This window comes from Dioscorea cayenensis, chromosome 9 (genome assembly GCF_009730915.1).
Source record: "Dioscorea cayenensis subsp. rotundata cultivar TDr96_F1 chromosome 9, TDr96_F1_v2_PseudoChromosome.rev07_lg8_w22 25.fasta, whole genome shotgun sequence".
Lineage (NCBI taxonomy): Eukaryota > Viridiplantae > Streptophyta > Magnoliopsida > Dioscoreales > Dioscoreaceae > Dioscorea > Dioscorea cayenensis.
In genome coordinates this window covers 3690127-3711663 of record NC_052479.1, presented here as the reverse complement: position 1 = coordinate 3711663, position 21537 = coordinate 3690127, and the positions used below count along the sequence as shown (strand labels likewise).

At 35.1% G+C, this 21537-nt stretch overlaps 1 protein-coding gene across 1 annotated transcript; it reads left to right on the top strand.

Annotated features, from left to right (window-relative positions):
* The first annotated feature begins 9301 nt into the window (after positions 1–9301).
* Positions 9302–13325, top strand: LOC120268333 (cytochrome P450 71AP13-like). Its single transcript, XM_039275769.1, has 2 exons — positions 9302–10293; positions 12395–13325. The coding sequence occupies exons 1-2, from the start codon at positions 9328–9330 to the stop codon at positions 13004–13006; spliced, it is 1578 nt and encodes a 525-aa protein (XP_039131703.1). The 5' UTR covers positions 9302–9327; the 3' UTR covers positions 13007–13325.
* The last annotated feature ends 8212 nt before the right edge of the window (positions 13326–21537 follow it).

Below are 21537 nucleotides of genomic sequence, written 5' to 3'. Positions count from 1 at the left end.
TTCAAAATAAATGCTGTTGAAAAAATTAAAAATTTTAAAAAATTAATGATTGTTAAGAATATATATGTTATAAATGTAAAGATAGTACATAGTATGTAGAGTCAGCAGTATTTACTCAAAAACCCAAAAACCATGAAGTTAATTAAGTTCTTCTTCTTCTTCTTTCTTTTACTTTTCTTTCTCTTCTATATATTCCAAAAGTATACAAAAATGAGGGTATTTATAGGGTTACAAGAGTTGAATGAACGGGCCCAGATCGATCTCGATCCGACGGTCCAAAAATACCGGGTTGGTGGAATAGTACAAGACGGCCATCGCCATAGGCCCACATGGGCTACCACATGATATCTAGAAGTTGCTATAGTAATGCTCTGGTCACATAAAGGAAAATTGCTCATGAGGGCATCCATCGAAAATATTTGTTTATAACACCCTCTGATGCTTCACGACCAAAGTGGATATGCTCGTTAAAACCTTGCTAGGAAAAACCCAGTGGGATAAAAACCTAGCTAAGGAAAAAGAGTACACTATCCTCGCACATTTGAGGGTTATCGCCTCATTAAAAACTCTCGCCTCTGAAAAACCCATTGGGACAAAAACTCACGAAGGGAAAAGAGTACGCCTAGCACTCAAATAAATAACTTTTTAACTCATATCGAAGTACTTACATCCTTAAGTCTTCTCATCCCGATTTTGTATATAAGTTCTGGTGAATGCACTTATGAAGTGATTTTGTGAATAGATCAGCTTGATTCTCACTCGGATCAATCTTTTCGAACTTCTATAACGCCTTCTTTCTCGGAGATCATGATAGTGTAGAAAAATTTTTGGGTGATATATGTTTCGCTCGTCACCTTTTAATATAACCTCCTTGTATTTGAGAAATACAAAACATTGTTGTCTTCATAAATTATCGTAGCATTTGTTGTTACCGATGGTAATTTGCGGGATGATCGTATATGCCCAATCATAGATCGTAACCATCGACATTCACGACTTGCTTCATGGAGAGCTAGAATTTCAAAGATGATTTGATGAAGTAGTCAGAAGAGTTTGTTTTTGTGGAACGCCATGAGATAGTCAGTATTCATTGTAAGAAAAACATGTATCCAGTCCGAGATCGCCTTTACGAGGATCGACAGTATACCCAAAGATCAAGAAAACTCTGGAGGTTGGATGAAGACTCATGTCGATAGAATAAACCCGGATCCGTAGTTCCTCGTAAATAACGTAAGCACATCTTTTATTCCTTTCCAAAGTGTCTTCGTGTCGGTGAGAACTCGGATCTTGCTAGAAGATTTCATCGCAAAAGCTATATCCTGGTCTCGTATTATTTGCAAGATACATTAATGCACCGATTGCACTTAAATATGGAGTTTCCGACCAAGAATGACTCTCCTTCGCTGATGGGCGAAATGGATCTTTCTCAACATCAAGAGTTCGAATCGACCATCATGCATCTGAGCGGATAAGCTCTCTCCATATTGAATCTCTTCAAAGACCTTTTCTGTGATAGGTTGATTGATGCACAAATATTCCCGAGGATAAGTGCTCGATTTAGTATACCCTAGACGTAATTTGGTCTTTCCCAAATCTTTCATTTCAAATTCTTTTTCAGATATGATGTCATGTAGCTTGCAATTTTGTAAGGAGTGCCTACAAGATTTAAATCATCCACATATACTCGCTATCACAACAAAAACCGTTAGTATAACTTTTTAATAAACACACATGGACATATACTATCATTTTGGTATCCTTCTTTTATAAGATATTCACTGAGACTTTTGGTTATACCACATCCGTCCCGCATTGTTTTAACCCATAAAGAGATCTCTCGTAATTTAATAGAGTATAAATGATGATTATTTGTAATGTTTGTTTTTCTATATCCTTCGTGGATTTTCATATATAGTCATTTTCAGTAATCCATACATGTATATGCTATGACAACATCCATCAACCGCATATCTAATTTATTACTTGTCGCCATGGCAATTAAAAATCGAAAAGTAATTCCATCCATTACAGGAGAGTATGTCTCTTCATAATCAATACCAGGCATTTGAGAAAAACATCGAAAGCAAACCAGCCTTGCTTTTAGTATCTCATAATTTGATTATTTTCATTTCTTTTTCTCACAAACACCCATTTATAACCGACTTGTTTTATCCCTTCTAGTGTTGGCACTATCGGCCCAAACACCTCACGTTTTGATAGGGAATTTAGCTCAGCCTCGATAGCTTCTTTCCATTTTGGCCAATCATTTCTTTTGTCGACATTCTTCAAACGGATCGTGGCTCGGATCATTATCGTGATTTATTTCTATATCTCAGTAGCCACATTGTATATGAATATATCATTTATTTCGGTCTCATGCCGATTCAATCTTTGACCATCATCTACATAGCAAATTGAATTTTCAACATTTTCAGAAATATCATCCCCCATCGATTCTTCATTAACTTGTTCGAGGGTTTTATAATTTCCTCTCCCTTTTCTACATGGGAGATCCTTATCTTTATTTTTCTCGCTTCCTTTTTAGGAGTCAATCTTTGGCACTCAATTGGTCTTCCACGCTTTTTGTCGTGGGTTTATTTTTCTACTTGATTTTCTTTCAATGGATTCTTAGGAATCTCAATTTTGCAGGAGCATTCGGCAGTTGGTATATATGATTTAGTTACCATTTTAGTATCGCTGAATGCATCGTGTATTTCATTTGCAATATTTTGCAATTTAATGATCCTTTGAACTTCAAGTTCACATCTCATCTGGTACGAGGATCATATGTATGTAATCGTGATGCATTCCATTCAATTTTTGGCTCATTTTGAGTAATCATTTCTCCCCTAACGCAGGGAAGACATGTCTTCATCAAAATGACAACTGCAAATCTTGCAGAGAATACATCCCCCGTTAATGGTTCTAAATATCGTATAATCAAGGGGAATCATAACCAACATATATACCAAGTCTCGGCTAGCAGGACCCATTTTTGTACGATTTGGTGGTGGTATTGGCACATATACTCGCACAACCAAATATTCTTATATATAAAATATCGTGCTCTTTACCCATAACAAGTTGGTGTGGTGAATATAAATTACATGCAGCGGGTCTGATCCAGATAAAGTCGCAGAGATGCAAAATAGTACGACCCCACGCATTTGTAGGCGCTCGCCCCTCATCAATATCGATTTGGCAATAATCTGGAGTCTTTTAATTAATGACTCCGCTAACCCATTTTGGGTATGTACATGAGCCATCGGATGCTCAACATGTATTCCAACTGCCATACAAGAATCTATCAAAATGATTTTTGATGAAAATTCACCGAAAGATTATCAAGACGAATTGTCTTTATGGGATAATCTGAAATTGTGCTTTAAGCCCCGATCAATCTGTGCCAATAACCTTGCAAATGCTACATTCCTTGTAGATGTAGTGAAACATGGGACCATCTAGTCGACGCATCGATTAAAAACCATAAAATACCTAAAATGGTCCACACGACGGATGTATTGGTCCACAAATGTCTCCTTGTATTCTTTCTAAAAATTTAGGAGATTCACCAAATCACCTTTGTTATAGAAGGTCCGGGTTATTAGCTTTCCCATCGAACATGCTCGAACATGCATATTCATTATGTGTTAGGATTTTTATAATCCTTCAGTGGGTGTCCATGAGAACTAGTAATAATCCGGCGCAACATAATAGCACACTCTGGATGTCCAAGTCTTTCATGCCATATTTTTAAATATCTCTGGGTCATTAACCTTCCGGTTAATCACCGTATGTGATTCCATCACTTTAATACGTAAAAATATAATCCCGAGGATATACAGGAAAGCTTTCAAGTACACGCTTTTTGGCATGAAATAACTTGTGTAATATAAAGATATTCTTTTCCTTCCTTATCAACCGCCTCTAAATGATATCCATTGAGACGTATATCTTTAAAAGCTCAAAAAGGTTACTCCTAGACTTAGGGGAATAGAGAGCATTTTTTTCATCCGCAAGGATGTCCCATTTGGCAACATCAATGCCGCTTCTCCTGAACCTTCAACCGCGTCTCGATGACCCCTCGCTATTGTGCCTATACATGCCTTTCTCATTGATAAGGATATAAAAAATATTTTTCTAGTCAAAATAGTATGCGTTGTCCCGCGAATCAATAATGCATTCATCATCACCATATTCTAACAAAACAAAAAGAAAAAACATAATTTAATAAAAACATAAAGACATATTACAAACTAGTCTATAAGGAAATCGACATATCTAAATATGTATTTTCGACTACATTTAAATTATTTATGGAATTATCCTCAATTGGATCAACTATGGGGTTGTCGACAGAAATTTGTCTCAATATCTTTACCTTCTTGTTTTTTTAAGTGATTCTTGGTAAAGGTGGACAAAATGTTTTGGGGTCCCTGTAAATTTCGACCAATGTCCTTCCGAGCCACAACGATAGCATGTATCTTTCTTTGTCTCTAACCCCATCTTGCTGGCTTTTGTTGCTTCCGCTGATGTACATCAATTCTGGTATCGCGTGGTCCGATATTATTTCGGCCCCCACCACGACACGCGTAGTCCCTCGACCACCATAATTTCCTCGTCCACCGCGGTTTTTAAAACTAGCACCGCGACCACGCCATCTTCTTTGCCCAAAATTAATTTCGGCGAAAGTGGGTCGTCGATCCGGATGGCTCGAGATTGATGATTCTCGCATCAACAATTCATTGTTTTGCTCCGCCCACAAGGAGACAAGAAATTAATCTCGTAGAATTTTGTAAAATTCTTTTCTCTATATTGTTGTTGTAATATAACATTTCGTGCGTGAAATGTTGTAAATGTTTTCTCGAGCATCATTCCTTCTGTCACTGTTTCTCCACAGAGACGAAGTACTGAAACAATTTTAAATAGCTCGGAATTATATTCTTGCACGCTTTTAAAATCTTGAAACCCCGAGCCTTGACCAATCATTGCGTGCTTTTGGGCAAGTAGACCATTCCGAGATGTTCAAATCTCTTTTCAGTGGATAACCACAATTCCCTGTGGATCCTCAATGGTCAAGTATTCATTCTTCGTGCCATCATCAATATGATGCCTTATAAATAGTTAAGGCCTTCGCCTTTATTATCACTCGACTCATTGTTATTAGTCTCAATAGTTTTACCTCGTGTTTCTTGCTTTCAGATGGAGCTTGATATCGAGGCTTCAGGATATATAATTGCTCCCCGAGATTTGAAGGGCCTCAAATTCTCTTTTTGCAATATTTGCCATTTTCTCTTCAAAAATAATAATACAAAGATGTAATTAGAATAGAGAGTATGTAACAAAAATATAAAAGCATTTATAATCTGCTCATATATACTGTGATCTGCTCATGTACGAGTATCTGCTCATATCGCAATTATTGCAAGATTGGGAATTAAAATTTGTTTGAAAGTGATTATAATTTTAAAAAGGGAAGAAGAAGTAAAAAAATAGGGGAGAGAAGAAAATAGTCGACTGGAGAAAAAGCCGGCCGAGTTCACTTGAGAAACCTCGAAGGGGCCGGGCGAGTAGTGAGAAGGGCGCTCGGAGAAGAGAAAAAAGGGCCTCGACGGATCTTTACCGTGTTTTGTCAACGATCACGGAGAGAGGGGTTGCCGTGGAAAAACTTAGGAAAAAATGATGCTCGATAATTTGGATTTGATGGAAAAACTCATCAGTAATAATAATATTAGTGTTTTTTTCTTGTTTATTTTTAAAAGTATCGCAATATTAGCCTTAGTGGCTTTAGTACTCGTATGTTTTTATGTATGCTTCTAAGAAAAATCTTATGTATTGTTGACTGAATAAAATGTATGGTTTGCTAGTATTATATTACCTGACGATCCTTCCTGCATTCAAAGTAGTTAGAAATGGATTCCACATATATAACATATATATTAGATGAGTCAAAGAAAATTAAAAATCATACGAGCAAATTGCGTCTGATAACGTGTTAAGAATATATATGTTATAAATGTAAAGATAGTAATAAGAATAGAGAGCCAGAGTATTTACCAAAAACCCAAAAACCCTGAAGAATTAAGTTCTTCTTCTTCTTTCTTCTTTTATTTCTCTCTTTTCTTTCTCTTCTCTATATATTCCAAAGTATACAAAATGAGGGGGTATTTATAGGGTTACAAGAGTTGAATGAACGGCCAGGATCGATTCGATCCGACGGTCCAAAATACCCTGGTTGGTGGAATAAGTACATGACCGGGCTACCGCTACAATACCACATGTGCTGTCACATAAAGAATATCTAGAAGTTGCTATGATAATGCCTACCTGCTACAAATGAAATCACTACAAGAGGCATCCATTAAAAATATTTGTTTATAACAATGATAACTTCAAAAAGTTGAAAAATAAAAAAATATCATTTATGTGATTTTTTTAAAGAGAAGGATTTTAATGAAAAAAGCCAATAATTTAATATTTCTAAAAGACCAACTCATTTTTATGATAATGACATGATTTGATGTGATATTTTCAAATATGTGAATAAATTTTACATAAAATTATTTTGATAATTATAAAAAAAAAGTTAAATTGAAAGACAAGTCCATTCTTCTTCCTCAATCTAGTTCAGTTTTATACTCCCTCCGTTCCTTTTTAATTATCACATTTAACTAATTCACATCGATTAAGAAAAGTTAGTTAAAATTAGTTAATTATCTATATTTTATAAAAAAATCCATTACTTATCAAAATTATCCCTATTTAAAACCCCACTAATAGAGAATATAATTTAATGTTTAGTTGATTTTATTTTATTAAAAATTATAAAAGTACATTAAATTAAAGGGTAAATTATCCCTATTTAATGTTGTATAAAGTTTCTATTGTGACAAGTAAAAATGAACAGAAAAAAGCTCTAAAACGTGACAACTAAAAGGAAGAGGGGGAGTACTTTTAAAAATGCTGCATTTATTATAACTATACTTTATCTAGAATTCAGAAATATTTCAAAACCGTAAGTAGTAAGGTCATTTCTTTCAATACTAAATATTATAGCTATAAAATTACAGTCCTAATTTATTTTAGGAGCGATCAAGTAAAATGTCAAAGAAATAAACAATAAATTTTTATAAATATTTTTAAAAAATATTTTTATATGTTATATCATAGTTTATAAAAGTCATGGTTAAATAATAAATTTTAATAATTTTTTTTCTAAAAATATGATTTGTATACTATATAAAATAATTTGTAAAAACAAAGGTGCTAAATAATAGGTTTTTTGAAAAAAAAAATTTTTTTTACTACATGGACTACTTTGTAATATGTTAATGGGTCAAATAATAAATTTTTGGTAATATTTTTTAAATTATTTTTTTAGATTATAGTATTAAAATTTTGAAATTTTTAAAAAGCTAAAAATAAAAGAGAGAGAGAGAGGGTAATATTTTTTTAAAATATTATTTTTAGGTTATAGTATTAAAATTTTGAAATTTAAAAAAAAAACTAAAAATAAAAACGAGAGAGAGAGAGAGAGAGAGAGAGAGAGAGAGAGAGAGAGAGAAATATTATTTTTAGGTTATAGTATTAAAATTTTGAAATTTTAAAAAAAAAAACTAAGAATAAGAGAGAGAGAGCTTCCCTTGTTCTCCTTCTTTTACCCTATAATGTATGTGTGTATATATATATATATATATATCATTCCTTGGGGTCAAGGGGTGCTCAAGCACACCCTTGACCCCCTCCTTCCGCCCCTGAATATATATAGTGCTAGCTCCAGTCCGTATAAGAATAGATATACATATATATATATATATATATTTCAACATGCTTTTAAAATTATTTAAACTGACTCAATATTTTAAAATAATTTCAACTTTTCCAAGAAATTTTTGTTTTTAGCCAAATGTAAATAAAAACATTTTAATATATATATTTCCCCCTAATCTAGCAATTTGATCTTTTTTTTTAAAAAAAAACAGTTTTTGCCTTAAAAAAAATCTTGATAGAATCATTTCAAAAATATGTATTAAAAACTGCTTGAATTTATAATAATAAAATAAATATTAAATTAATATTTTCAGAAGTGCTTACACTCATACTTATTCATTTTATATAATAAAGATTCCTAAAAAAAATGTATTGTGTTTCCTTTTACCAATAGTGGTTAATAATTATATTTACGAAAATTGAATCCAAAGAAGTTCTCAGACATTTGCTATGTAAACAAACCAAATGTATTGTGCTTTTATTAAACACAAGGTAAAAAAAAAAATCCCAAAAACCTATTGTGAGCCATATTTTTTAAAATGTCTTCATATATCTAAACATTTCCATTCCAATAATTATGTAGAATTTTTTTTTTTTGGGGATTTTTTTTACTTAATTTAAATATTTCTAAAATATATTGTTAAATAATTGATGTCCTTTTTTATAAGAAGTGGAAGTTTTGTTAATTACTTTTTTAAACAATTAACCAATAATTGATGTGTTTTGTTGATTACTTGTTCATGTGCTAGGAATGTGAACAATTGTGGAATACATGCGTAAGCTCAACAATACATGTGTTGTCATCTTACATGAGCTGTTCAAATATGTTTTCTCAATAAGAGTATGAACACCTTACACAAAATATAAATGTCAATACACCAAAAGATCATTGATATTTTTATAAATATTAATTGATATTTAATAAGAGGTCTTTTCTCTCATCAACGTTTAGTAGAATGATAAACTAGCCCTCTACCTAATCGTATGATAGCTTATTTGAGTTATTACTCGACTTTTATGGATAAATATATGAATTAAGTTATATTCAAAAAAATATTATTAACATTATAAAAAAAAACCTAATCATAAGTTCAAAAAGTAATTTTAATATTAAAATTTTATTAATTGAATTTTTGAAAAATTTAAATAAAAGTTTTAATAAAAATCAAATAATTATAAACTATGTCTGTGTGCGCAGCATCACAATCAATGAATGCAGAAATTCTCACTAACACTTTTTTTCATATCCTGACCTGAGGGTGTGTAATTGAATGGTTAACTCACAATGGTAAGGAAAAAAAATCAATTAATTAGTTAATTAATTTTAATTTAATTTTTAAATTTATTAATAATAATAATAATTTTTATATTAATGAAAATAATAAATTTTACTTTTAATATATTCAATTTTGATTGGTGTTAATATATTAATAAATTGATTATTATTATTCTAAATAACAAAAAAAGTTCGGGGTTTATTGTAAAAATCACCCACCCACTATAAAAACTTACTCATTTTCCTTATCTTGGCGAAGTTCACTCCCACTCCCAGCATCAATGGCGGAAACCCTCCAATGGCCACTGACCTCTCTTTTCCCAACCCTTACTCTCCTCCTCTCCCTACTTCTTCTCCTCCTCCTCCTAAATCTCAAGAAAAACCATAAGAAATCAAGCCTCAAGCTTCCACCAGGCCCTCGAGCACTTCCGATCATCGGAAACCTCCACCAGTTAGGCACCATGCCGCACCTCTCTCTCCACCGCCTCTCCAAAGCCCACGGTCCCATAATCCACCTAACTCTCGGCGAGATCCCGACTATCGTCGTCTCCTCCTCCCGTCTGGCCCGCGAGGTTCTCCGCACCCACGATCTCCCCATGTCGAGCCGCCCACAGATGTACTCCGCCTTCCAGCTCTTCTACGGCTGCACCGACATCGCCTTCTCTCCTTACGGCCCGTACTGGCGACAAATCCGTAAGCTCAGCATCGTCGAGCTCCTCAGCGCCAAGCGCGTCGAATCCTACTCCATCTTCCGATCGGCGGAGGTGGAGAGGCTGGTTCAGCGGATCGAGTCAAGTTCCGGCTCAAATTTGAATCTGAGCAAAGCTTTAGGGTTGTATGCGAATGGGGTGCTTTGCAGGGCTGCGTTTGGGAAGGATTTCTTGGAAGGAGGGGAGTATGAGAGGCATGGGTTTCAGAGGATGCTGGAGGAGTACCAGGAATTGCTTGGAGGGTTTAGTCTGGGGGATTTCTTCCCTTCTTTGGAGTGGATTAATTCGGTGAATGGGATGAAGAGGAGATTGAAGCATACGTTTATGCGTTTTGATGTGTTGTTTGATGAGATTATTAGGGATCATTTGGAGAGGAAGGAACAGATCAAGGGTAACAGCAGTATTGATGATGATGAGCAAGATGACAAGCAGGACAAGATGGAGGCTAAGGATTTGGTTGATGTTTTGCTGGATGTTCAAAATGGAACAGGCTTGGAGATGCCTCTCACTATGGACAATATCAAGGCAGTCATTTTGGTACGTCTGTTTTTATTTTTATTTTATTTTTAATTATTTCTTTTAAAATCTATCGTTTTATAAATAATGAAACAAATTAGAATTCAATTATTTAATAATAACAAATTATACCTTAGCCAACAAGCCCCTCTTATGTAGGTTGTTCATGTTCATATTCATGCCCAGTAGAGGTTTGAACCTTAGCACAGATAATATCCAGGTATTACGTCATACATGATTATTTAAACTATTATATTACAAAACAATATAGAAAAATTATATAAATTATTATTCTATATAATAAATCAAAATTGGTTTTACTAGAAAACAAGTTAGGAATATGAAACTCATAATTTGATTTCGAACGTTTTGTACACTTCTCATAAAGATGATGTAAGGGACAAGTTAATTTTTTGGACTTTTTTACATTTGTTTTTGTACCCTTGAATTATGCTAGATATGTTTGTTCTTCATTTATTCTTTTTTTAAAAAAAGATGCCAGATACTGTAAAGAGTTTTTAAAATTGATAAGTGAAAATGACTTCACGTACGGTAGTTATATTTAGTATTGTGGCTAATGCTGTCACGTATTTAATTAGTTTACTTATAGTAATATTAATTACTATATAGAGACATATATGCCAAATGGAGTTTTGGGTATAATTTTGAAGAACAAAAGTATTGTTTCTTAATTTTTTAATAAAAATTCTACGCTAGTGCTTAGTTAGCATTCACCATTCATTTCATTTTTCTCTCCCATAGTCTTTTTTATAATATTTTGTAGCTTTTAAAATTTAGGGTTTATATAGTTTAAATTTAAAATTTACGAGAAAAAAAAAAGACTTGGATGATATTATAAATGTTAATTTGACATTCAAATCATTCGAGAAATTAGTATATAAATGTAGCATCCTTCTTATAGATTAATGAATTCTTCTGATTTAATGATAAAAATATAACATTTAATATATTTAACAATAATAATAAATATAAAGATATAGTTTACATTGTGAAAATGAACTAATTTTTTTAATGTATTATTGTTTTTATGTGGTGATATTTTCAATTGGTTGTATTTTGATCATAAAAAAAAGAGCTCTTGATAAAGATTATACTTTATTTTTCCATTTCATACTTTGTTTAGCTCATCTGTTCGTATTTGGCTACCAAATATTGAATAATGTCTTTAGGTGTTATTTTTTATATAATTAAGAGCATATATTATTATTATTATTATTATTATTATTTAGGGTTGGTTAACCATGGGCGCCTTGCGTCAAAGTTTAGTCACATTGGAATACACAGCCATGACAACGATGTGCATCGTTTGGATGTGGTTTTCTAGTGTGTTGTTCTCATAGGCATTATAATTTTCCTGAAAATGTATTCATTGCTAGATTTTGATATGTTTGTTTTTTCCTTTGGCTTATGTTAATGATCATTTTAAAACAAATTACATACAAATATTTAGCGTAGGATTTTGAGAAAAGAAAAATTAGTTCATTATTTATGCTAGAGATTAAATTTTGTAAATTAGGAAGAAAACCTATTTACTTGATCATTCATGAACCTTGAATATGTATCAACTCCTCACAACATTAATCAAGAACAATTGCTTGTTTACATTATAAAAAATATATCAACAAAAAAAGTTAAAATGCAGATAATTAATTTAGAGTAAAAAATATTTTTTATTTCTGTTAAGAATTTTTTTTAAATTGTTAGAGAAAAAACATTTATCTGTCAATCACTGAATAGCTCAATGGTATGACACTAAAGTATAAGGGGGAGGTTATGGGTTCAAATCCCTTCCCTACAGTACTGTTTATACACTGTTCACCCGGGATTTTTATACTATTTACATACTGTACATCCGGGTTCCAATACTGTTTAGTATTTGTTTATATTCATATAAAAAGGGTGCTTGTTGTTTATTATTAAAAAAAGAAAAACATCTATTTAACTAATTTTTTTCTTCATTCATACTTATTAATATATATATATATGTTTTAAAACAAAATTTTATATTTACATAAATAAATTATTAAATATTTATTTAAATAATTAATATTATAAGAGAATGTTAATGGAATAATAGTGTTCTCTATCTTTGAATGCGCAGGACATGTTTGCGGCTGGAACTGACACCACATTCATCACACTAGACTGGGGAATGACAGAGCTGATCATGAATCCAAGAGTGATGAAGAAAGCACAAGAAGAAGTTCGAAGTAGGGTTGGAAATAGAAAGTTTGTGTTGGAGAGTGACCTCCCTCACCTTCCTTACTTAAAAGCAGTAATCAAAGAAATATTTAGACTCCATCCACCAGCTCCATTACTAGTGCCTAGAGAATCTATGGAACAAGTCACCATTGAAGGTTACCAAATCCCAGCCAAAACAAGAGTGTTCATCAATGCATGGGTAATTGGAAGGGACCCAGAGAGTTGGGAGAACCCACAGGTTTTTGAGCCTGAGAGGTTTATGAATACTAGTATTGATTTTAAGGGGCAGGACTTTGAGCTTATACCTTTTGGAGCAGGGAGAAGAGGCTGCCCAGCTATCACTTTTGGGGTTGTGACTATTGAGATTGCTCTTGCGCAGCTTCTTCATGGTTTTGATTGGGAGCTCCCTCCAGGCATTGTTGCTGAAGATTTGGATATGAAGGAGGCCTTTGGCATAACTATGCACAGGATTCAAGAACTAGTTGTGGTGGCCAAGTCTTATTTTATATAGGGATGTTTGTCTGCATGTATGGTAGTGTCTGCATGAGTTGCTTTTAGTCATCATCTTCATCTTGATCACAAATATCAATAATTAATGCGATCAAGTGTGATATGCTCAATGATACAAGGTAGTGACATATGGGTGTCTATAATTATGGACACATGCATTACACAGATTTGTTATCAAGGTATAATTAGAAAAGTAATTATCAAACAAGTCTTGATTTGTATAAAGTGATATTTTGTGCATAAATTAGAGCTAAGTATGGTTATAATCATGAACTTGTCAATTGAGTATGTGTAACTCTGAGTATGTTTAAATATAAAATTATGTAATATTCTTTATCGGACATGTTGGATTGACTTTAAAGAACCCAACAAACTTTTTAAGTTTATTTTGCATGTGTTTCTAGCTTACATGCATTTCGGAGTTGGACAAGTTAATTAATCCAACATGCAGACACAACCAAATAAATTGGGGGAAAAGGGTTAATATACAACATTAAAAAGGATTTAAGAGAAGCATCGTCCTCATTATACATATATTAAAAGTTTAAAAGACCAATTTTTTAGAATTTACATTCTTTGGCTTTATGTTTTCCTAATTTTTAACACAATCAAATAAGAGAACCATGACACCTCACCTTCATTTTATTTAAAAATTAAAATCCCAAAAATGCTAGGTTTTTTCTCTAAAATTAGTTTCTACTTCCAGTTGTTTGAGGCATTTTTTTAAAATACAAAATTGTATTGAAATTTCTTGGTTCTTTTTTTTTCTTATTTGTATTTTTTATTTTTTAAATTATACTTTATATATATTATAAATGATAATATTATACTTATATATTAATCTCACTTAATAATGGGCTTATTTGGCTTATGACCGCCTTTGTCCTCACGTGTTAGGCTGTAGATATCGCAGATTTGTCCAGTAAAAGAAGTTGAGTCCTTTGGCTTCCCTATTGTAACACATTTTAGTATTAATCCCACGAGGATTAATAGTATCCATAAGTGTCCCTAGGTGCTCTTTTTCTTTAGTTATTTAAGAAAAAAACATTAGTCAATTGTTGCAAATAACGAAAAATTTAAAAAACTTTTCGAAATTAAAGAATCAAAAGTGATGTTGAGGCTTTTAAAGGAGACTACCTTTATAAATAATGAGCTATTGTTTGATCCATCTTAGTGTTGGATCTTCAATATAAAGTAATAAACTCGCACGATTTTTTTAAAAGGTCTTAATTAAACTTAAAGTCTCATATCTAAGCATGCCAAATTCAAACGGTAAATCACTACAAGAAAAATCCAATATCGGTACGGTAGAATTGTCACGGAAGTGATTTTAAGAACCGTGCCAAATTGATTTTGGCACAGTATTTGACACAAAAATAATTGTGCTAATAACAATGGTGGAAAATGTATTTTGGCACCATTTTTTTAAATGGTGCCAAACTTTGTCTCCATTTTTGGCACAATTATTTACTTTTGTGCCAAACACTACAAAAGATTTTTGGCATGACTTTGGTTCCATGTTTGCCATTGTTTTGGCACGGTTTTTTTGGCATGATTTTGTATATTATATTTTTTCACGGTACTTGGCACAATTTTTGGCAAAAAATTTTTTGTTACGACTTTTGGCACCCTTTTGTTTATTCAGTGAAAAAAAAAATTTATGTAAAAATAATTTTATTTAAATATTCTTGAATTGCACCAGCAAAAAAATGAAACTGAGAAAGTTGCAAAAGCAATACAACAACACAAGAAATAATACCATTCAGCTGTTGATTCATTCTCAACATTCAGCAACAAATTAACTATAAATTAAAAAAGATCAACTGTGAAACCACACACAAACAAAAACATGACACATCCCACCAAACAGTCAAGTTAGAATGAATAACCTGAATGAGTAGTACACATGAGAAAGTAACAAGTAGGATATAAGAGATTGGGCCAAACCAAACTGCTACCTAGAAATGCTAATGTATCTCAGTAACTTCTCCATCCTTTCCTTCTCAGCCTTGAGCCTCACCTTCTCATCCCTTAGCTCTACTTTCTCATACTGAGAAAAAGTTACAATAATGAGAATGAAATCGGAGGAGCTTCTTGGTCATGATGCTATGAACATAGAAAATTTCACCTTGAGACCTTGAGATTATTTAGGGAGACGTGGAGTGCTTCATTTGATTCTTTAAGTTTCTTAGCTTCATTTCATCATGAGCCATGCACACAAGTCCTTGATATGCATTATTCTGCGAGTAAAAAGCATGAGACTAAAGCAACAATAAGCTTTTCCTAATTCAACTACATATTCCACCATTATACATGTATAAAATAGTCTAGATACATGGCAAGGTTCAACTATAAAGTAGATATCACTGTTCAACAATACTCTTTTTTAGTAGAAAGTAATAGAGAACAAAAAAAATTTAGTTACCTTGGTGATGATCATTCGAACATTCTCCGCTGTTCTGCTGTAGAACATCCATTTGGACAAAATGCATAAAAGTGGGCCTTCAATCAAGAATCTTCCCAAATATCTATGACAAAAATATAAAACATAAATGTATATCTTTTAAAAGTTTACACAAACATAAAATTTGAGAGAATCATAAACTGCCATATTATAATCAAGCATTGCTTTGTTCATCACTTGGAAAATATTGGTATTATTTTCTCACAAAAATTTGAGAAGTCTTGCTTTTAAATGATTTATTAATGTTGACAATAACCCCCTACTACCTTCCATGGTAAACTTCATCCTTGTAGAACAAAATATGATAAAGAAAATTTAGATAAGAACTTGCACATACTGTGTCTTGCGAAATTAGAACTATTTGGTCCCTAAGACTTTGCTGATGGATGTCCTGAATATCATGATTGTCCATGAGTATAGTCCTTGTAATAAGAGTATAAACACCATATTATGCCTCAACCAACCATCAATAAAGACATACATCAGAAACCACAAAATAGGAAATGTCGAATGGAACCTAAATACACAACATGGCAATGTCACTAGGATTTGGATGCAAATGACTACTCCTTTTGCTAGCATTATTTGTTAGTACATGGACATCAAGATCTGAATGCCAAAATAATTTCACAATGTTGTGGTGGGGGCTACAAAGCTGAAGACTGATGTTGAGAAAGTCCAGAAAACACATTAAAAACAATCCATAAGAAGGAGCAACTATCAGAATATAAACTACACATGTGACATGAAAATTAATAAGACATGAAAATTAGATATGTTTAAAAGATCTCCAGAGACAGCATAGGGGACCGTATGGAACCAATAGAGTGGTTGGGGTATAGAATTTTATGCAAGATGGAGGTAGAGGAGTAACTGCTGTTGGAGTTGAGCCAAATCTCCTCCACTTGATGCTGTCGAGAGACAAGCAACTGATGAATTCGGCTGAGTGTGCAGAATTGGGTGCTGTGTCTCCTTGTGTGGGCTATAGACAGCTGGCTTGACATGAAGAATGAGAGACAAAGTCAACTATCGTACACATTAGAATGTACGTGCATGTAGATGAGCAGCATCTGCATGGTTTATCTTTATTTTTCAGAGTTTGTCTTTATTATCTTAGTACTTTTGTGTAAACCTTTTTGGGTTATAAGTATCACCTCTATGTTGTGTTAAGTCAGTGAAGTTATTCAAATCAAGTTTCTCATCTTGTTCACTCAAAACAGATTATTCTCTTCTCTCTCCTCAGTTTTACATCTCTCTACTTAAAATACCAACAACTGCATCATTACTTGGAAGACACTCTCAAAACCAACATCATTTCCTTAAAGAATAATTGTTTCTACAGGTGTCCTTCATGTTGGGGAGCCCGGGGTATACAACACACAGCGGACAAAACCTTCACTTCTTCTTCTTTGAGCTCACAAGCTCGGATCTAAAGCTCTAGGATGTCTTCAAGGCTTCCCCTTTGATGGATGTTGAAGCCCTAGCCCGTAGCCCTCTCTCCCTTTCTTTTTATCTCAAGAAACCTCAAGAATGCTCTATTCATTGAAGAGAGAATGAAGAGTTAAGTAACTCATTTGGGGTGCTACAGTAGCCCATACGGTCTCCATGCGGGCCGCATGGAGCCCGTGAGGTTTACAGCCATTCTCAGAAATTCTCTCACTGCTACAGTAACATTGCTACAGTATCGCTGTTGCAGTACATCTGCTACAGTACTAACAGAAATTGAAAATTCCAGTGAGCCTCACGGTCTCCATGCGGGCCGCATGGAGCCCGTGAGGTTTACAGCCATTCTCTGCATCCCCGTTGCTACAGTAATTCCTGCACAAACTCAATATTGAGTTATACATCTATCTTAGAGCTTCAAACAGGGCTGGACACCTCACAATCTCCCCCTCCAGCCCTACTACGAGGGAGATCTATCACACAACCTGCTCACAAGTCATTCATCTTGGTCGGGTAGTTCATCCTTGCCAAGCTTTTGCACAATTGTAATTTATCCTTAGAAGTTATTTTTGTCAACATATCGGCGGTGTTCACATCCGTGTGGACCTTCTTCAATTGCAATTCTTGATCCTGAATTGCCATCCGCAACCAATGGTAACGGACATCAATATGCTTTGTCCGTGCATGGTACATAGTGTTCTTGCTCAAATCAAGAGCACTTTGGCTATCACAAAACACCACATACTCTTCTTGCTTCACTCCCAATTCAAGAAGAAACCCTTTCATCCATAGCATCTCCTTGCTAGCTCGATGAGTCGCAATATACTCGACCACGTGAGTCGACAAGGCTACACACTTCTGCAATTTAGACTGCCATGAACTGCAAAAGTAAACACATACCCTGATGTAGACTTCCTACCATCAAGATCACCTGCCATGTCTGAATCTGTGAACCCTTCTAGAACTGGTTTTGAAGACCCAAAGCACAAGCACATATCTGATGTACCTCTCAGATATCTAAAAATCCACTTCACCGCATCCCAATGCTCTTTTCCTGGATCAGAAAGAAATCTGCTTACAACACCAACAGCATGAGCAATATCAGGTCGTGTACAAACCATGAGATACATCAAAGAACCAACTGCAGAGGAGTAAAGAACAGCTGAAACTCCTTCCTTCTCGTGTACATTCTTTGAAGAGATCTTCCTTACCTTGAAGTGGTTTGCAAGTGGCATGCTAACAGACTTAGCATTCTGCATGTTGAACCTTTTCAGAATTCTTTCAACATACATCTCCTGTGACAACCAGAGCTTTCCAGCCTTCCTATCTCGGACAATACTCATCCCCAAAATTTGTCTTGCCGGACCTAAGTCTTTCATATCAAAAGACTTGGACAAATCACCCTTCAACTTGCAAATCATCCCAACATCTCTTCCAACTATCAACATATCGTCAACATGCAACAAGAGAATAATAAAATCATCACCAAATGATTTCACATACACACATGAGTCGCATTTGTTCTCCCGAAAGAATGACTCATCATGAAAGAGTCAAATTTCATATACCACTGCCTTGGAGCTTGCTTCAAGCCATACAAAGCTCTTTTTCAATTTTGCGAGACCATGTTCTCCTTCCCCATGACCTCAAAACCCTCGAGGTTGAGTCATGTAAATCTCTTCTTGCAAATCACCATGCAAGAATCTTTGTCTTTACATCCATTTGTTCTATCTCAAGGTTCAAACTTGCCACTAGTCCAAGTACTACCCGTATAGAGCTTAGCTTCACTGGCTGGAGAAAAATTTCATCAAACTCAATGCCCCTTTTCCGAGCAAACCCTTTTCACTACCAACTCGGCTTTATACGACTAGCTTGTCACCATCTTTCTTCAATTTGAATACCCACTTATTCTTAAGTGGTCTTTTACCTTCTGGAAGCTCAACCAAATGATAGGTGACATTTTTCTGCAAGGAATTCATCTCTTCTTGCATAGCTTCCAACCAACACTCCCTATCTGAAGAGGATTGTACTTCTTCATAGCTCTCTAGCTCCCCCTCTTCAGCAAGCAATAAATATTCAGAACTAGGATATCTCTTGGATGGTTCTCTCTCCCTAGTAGATCTCCTGACCTGGGGCTCAACAGTGTCAAGCGGTGGAGGCATCTCCCCTCGCTCAATACCCATTGCATCTGGCTGTGCAGTATCATCATCACCATCCAAGCGATCGATGATTGTGGCTGGCTCATCATGCCACTGATTCCATCTCCTGTTCACCTCCATCATCTGTGGCTCTTCTCAATGGAACAGTTGTTGATGTAGAGCATTCTTCATCAACAATAACACGAGCAGGCTTCTCTGTCTTCTCACAATCTGCTATGGTTTCCTGCTCATGAAACACAACATCCCTGCTTCTAACAAGCTTCTTCTTCTCTAGATCCCACAACCTGTAGCCATACTCCTCATCGCCATAGCCCACGAATATACAAGGAGTAGCTTTACTGTCTAGCTTTGATCTCTGCTCCTTAGGTACATGCATGAAGGCTTTGCACCCAAAAAAACCTTCAAATGTGAGTAACTCGGGTCTTTACCGACCACACTTTCTCCGGTAGATCAAAGCCCAATGGAGCCCGATGGAGATCTGTTCAACACATAACAAAGCAACCACATCGCTTCACCCCAAAATGCCTTAGGCAACTTTGCCATTCTCAGCATACATCGACTTTCTCAACAAGGGTGCGATTCATCCTTCTCGCAACACCATTATCTTTGAGGAGTACCGTTACATCAACTCATGCCGGATTCCATGCTTGGAGCAATAAGCATGAAACTCTTTGGAGGTGTATTCCCCACCATTATCGGTACGAATACACTTCAACTGCAGTCCTGTCTGTCTCTCCACAATGGCATGAAACTTCTGAAAAGTCTCCGAACCCCGACTTTTTGTATCTCAAAACAATACACCCAAGTCTTCCGTGAAGCATCATCAATAAAGGTAACAAAATACCTGTTGCCACCCAAAGACTCCACCTCTATGGGACCACACACATCAGAATGGACCAACTCCAATCTGTTTTCCTTCCTCTTAGCAGGTATACAGAAGGAAACTCTGTGATGCTTACCAAACAAACAATGATCACATGAGTTCATAGTCATACCTTTCCCTGAGAGAATGGGAATAAAGGACTGTTTTGCTAGTAACTGCAGTCCTTTCTCACTCATGTGTGCCAGCCTCTTATGCCACAAGTTTGGTGAAGTATCATCTTCAACAACATTGATATGACTAGAACAATGCTTTAACCAAGTCTTATACATAGTACAACACAACTTCCCTGTTGCTACTAGTATAGATCCCTGGAGAAGCTTCCACTGAGCATCTTTCTGCCTACTGTCATACCCTTCCTTGTCAAGGACATTAATAGCAAGCAAGTTCATCCTCAGATCTGGGATGTGCCTTACATCCTTCAGTGTCAATGTACAACCTATGTTGGTCTGAACCACAATGTCACCAATGGCTACAATCTGCGACACACTCTTGTTTCCCATCTTGGTGTCACCGAAGTCACCACCTTTGTAAGTTGTAAACAACTTTTTCCTAGGAACACAATGGTATGCTGCACCTGTATCAACAATCCATTCAACAGATGGATCACCCACATGATGACAATCACCATGCCCACACACAATGACACTTGTCTCCACATCGAAACAAGCTAGCATCACGCTTTGCCACCATATGTTTTCTGCTTGCCTTTCTCTTGCTTCAACAATCTGCAATTTCTCTTGATATGACCCGGCTTTCCCACAATGATAACACTTTATCGGTCCTCTAGATTTAGACCGATTCTTGGACTTTATCACGACACGAGGTACTTTGATCTCTATTCTTGGATCTTCCCCATTCTCTCTGTAACAAGTGCACGATTAGACCCATGTTACGTGCTTCTTCTTTTTGCCTCTTCATTTAGCAAACTATCCTTTGCCATTTGCATAGTCACCTTGCCATACGGTGCGAGAATTCATCATCTGTAACCACCAAGGTGTCCCAAGCTATCCGGCAAAGAACCAAGAAGAAACAACGCATTAATTTCATCATTGAAATTAACCCCCATAGTCGATCAAGCCCGATTCAACAAGTCTTGAAAAATCACTTAGAGTGCTCGGCAATGGATCTCCCATCTTTGTATTTCAAGTTGGAGGCTTTTTTTAACTGCAAACACCTTGTTCATTGCAGTCTTCTTCTCATAAAGAGCTGCTAGTTTTCCCCAAGCTACATGTGCATTTTTCTCTTGGGCTACATGGTGGAATACACTAATATCCACCCACTTCCTGATCGTTCCCAAAGCCTTCCTGTCTAACTTCTTCCAATCATCATCAGACATCTCCTTAGGCTTTGCTGAATCACCCAGTACAGGATCAAACAAATCCTTGCAATATAGATGATCCTCCATCATTGGCTTCCAAATTGAGTAATTTGCCGCCGTTAACTTCATCATGGATCCTGCATCTCCTTCCATGACAAAATAAGTGAACAAATAGCTCTGATACCAGTTGTTGGGGAGCCCGGGGTATACAACACACAGCGGACAAAACCTTCACTTCTTCTTCTTTGAGCTCACAAGCTCGGAT

Excerpts from the sequence above, each read along its gene's own strand:
- LOC120268333 (XM_039275769.1), top strand. The coding sequence starts at position 9,328 with ATGGCGGAAACCCTCCAATGGCCACTGACCTCTCTTTTCCCAACCCTT. Across the intron at positions 10,294-12,394 it reads ATATCAAGGCAGTCATTTTG|GACATGTTTGCGGCTGGAAC; the intron begins GTACGTCTGTTT and ends TTGAATGCGCAG.